Source organism: Morone saxatilis, unplaced genomic scaffold, assembly GCF_004916995.1.
Source record: "Morone saxatilis isolate NCDOM2014 unplaced genomic scaffold, NCSU_SB_2.0 Contig10, whole genome shotgun sequence".
Lineage (NCBI taxonomy): Eukaryota > Metazoa > Chordata > Actinopteri > Moronidae > Morone > Morone saxatilis.
In genome coordinates, this window is record NW_023339652.1 from 4232171 (window position 1) to 4234642 (window position 2472).

The 2472-nt window shown below is 36.8% G+C and overlaps 1 protein-coding gene across 1 annotated transcript in view; it reads left to right on the forward strand.

The window, feature by feature from the left end:
• Positions 1–723: 723 nt before the first annotated feature.
• LOC118342193 (endosome/lysosome-associated apoptosis and autophagy regulator family member 2-like) overlaps positions 724–2472 on the forward strand; it is a gene marked incomplete in the record, with an annotated part of 13669 nt that continues 11920 nt past the window's right edge. Inside the window, 2 exon segments of the mRNA XM_035680672.1 lie at positions 724–942; positions 944–1007. Coding sequence (XP_035536565.1) covers positions 818–942; positions 944–1007 — 189 coding nt within the window.

Consider the following 2472-nt stretch of genomic DNA (forward strand, 5'->3'; position numbering starts at 1 on the left):
TATATTGATCTGATGTTGGTCTTTGTTGAGGAAGTGGTCATCATAAGTTAGTCATTATCTATTTATCTCGACCAAAGATTGTAACTTGTAATTGTACCAGATCACTTTTAATTTCAATGCACATGTTGAGTCTTTGCATTAGTTGTTGTCAACTGTTTCAAGTGTGATGTGCTAAGATTTTACTCAGCAGATGCAGATGGAAATTGCTAAAATTCAAGTTTAATGTTGTACATAGTCTCTTACAAAAAAAATGAAAGAAAACAAATCCAAAAATATTTTATATTTTTTCATTATTAATTAATCTGAGGATTATTCTCTTGTCTGGTTTAATCGTTTAATCTATAAAATATCAGAACATTGTGAAAATGTCAACCACAGTTTCCCTGAGCCCAAGGTTAGTTATTCAAATTACTTTGGATGTTCGGATGTTCACTATCATATCAAACGTTCCCAATTGATAAGAAACAATTAATTCATTATCAAAATAATAGATTTTTGTAGATTCATTAGCCTATTCAGCTATTCATTTAAGAAATTATAATGAGACAGAAACCAGTTTAGCAACACAAACCCATTATTTATATATTTATATGTATTATAATGTTTATACAGCCTTGCCTCATTTTTCTTAAACAGTCATTTCACATTGCAAAAATCCTGCAGAATGAAACTAAGAAGAAATCTTTATCCTCCCTTTATTCTAGGGCTTACAGGACGGTTTTACTTTGAAAGTCAGGGACCGGATGTGTAGTTTCCTCTCTGTCCGCGTTGACGGTGCTGTGGGTGGAGGGACAGTGAGAGACAGACAGTGGCATCAATGACAGGGACACCACCGCTCGGCCTGTTTCATGTGTGTGGCTCCAGGCAGCGGACAGCCGGCCTGTTGGATCCGGAGCTGAGGATGCGGGAGCAGGTGTGGGCCTCCTGGTTCCCCGCTGCCTTCTCTCATCATCACCGCTCTCACATCATCCGTGTCCGCCGACAGAGACCTGCGGCCGTGCGATGTGGTGAGTGCGCTTCTTCTTATCTATTATTCTTCTTATTATCTCCAAATATCCTCACTTCAAAACACAAGTGGGGTTTTAAAAAAAGACCAAAAATAAGCATCTTAGTTGTTCTTTTGGAACCATTATTCTCATCTAGGATTTTAATTACCTATTTTAATGCGGTGATCAAGTCAAGAAAATGGCCATGCATGCGGGAATAAACAAGCAGACTAGATCAAAAAAAAAAAAAAAAGGCTTCTCCTAATGCACAGTATTACTTCTCAGTAGTATCTGGATCTATGCGAGAACACACGGTCCTCCTTCACGCTGCTTGATCGGCTTAAAAATGTGCTTCATGTTGACCATAAACACGCTCCATGAGGATGTGACGCTGCCTGCCGGCCTCCATCCCTCCCCTGAGCAGCCTCCCCGCCGGTCAACCGGGGCCGGGATTACCCGCCGAGGAGGAGAGAGAACCGGGGTAGTGCTGTCATCTGAGCAGAGCTGAGCAAATCACGGATCAGTGTGTCTGTGAATCACCCTGAAAGCAAAACCTTGAGGGGGTTTCATGGAGCCCAGAGGCAAAGTGAGGATGTTACAGTGTGGACAAATTACATACATAACATATTTTCCCCCCATTTATTTATTTATTTACACATTTATTTGTCTAATTCTGTATTTATACATTTGTTTATGTCTATATTTATACATTTATTAATTTATTTATAGCTTATCCCAGTTAGTCCAATCTAAAAAGTTACATTTTACAATAAACATCCACATTTTACAGCAATTTATAAAAACCAATGTTACAAAAATTGAGGATTTTGGTACTTATTCACTTTTTCTGGAAAATTAGATTACACATTAGAACACTTAATATGTAACAGCTGGTTAGCTGGCTCTCTTTCTGGTAGGTGGTTGCCTCCACAGTGCATTCACATTTTTGCTTTTGTAAAAGTGCAAAAGTAATGGCATCAAAATATACTTAGTGTTTGGCCCATTTCAGAGTAATGTACATTATATTACTGGATTATAATCCTTCGCAAAGGTTTGGGTAATTTTAATACTTTATACACTTTTATTGTCCGAGTAGCTTACCTCAGGCGATCATTAAAGTTTATCTTAATAATAATATTACATGGTGAATTTGTTGATATTGATCATGTTTCGTGTTATTAATCTGAATCTGCAAAGTGATTAGTATTGAAAGTTAACAAATAAAGAAAGGGTGAAGTATAATATTCCTCTGAAATTTGGTGTAGTATAATAGCAGAAAATGGAAATAGGCAAAATTTCTACCTTAAGTACAGTGATATAAAATACCTTTTGAATGCAATGCAAACATGTGAAGTAAAGGTAAAACAATACTATGTTTTGAGAGTCTCAGGATAGCCACAAATATGGAGTGGTGTAGATAGAATATCTGAGATTATGGGACAATAGACAATTACGACAATATTAAAGTTAAATGTGGTGTAAAGTT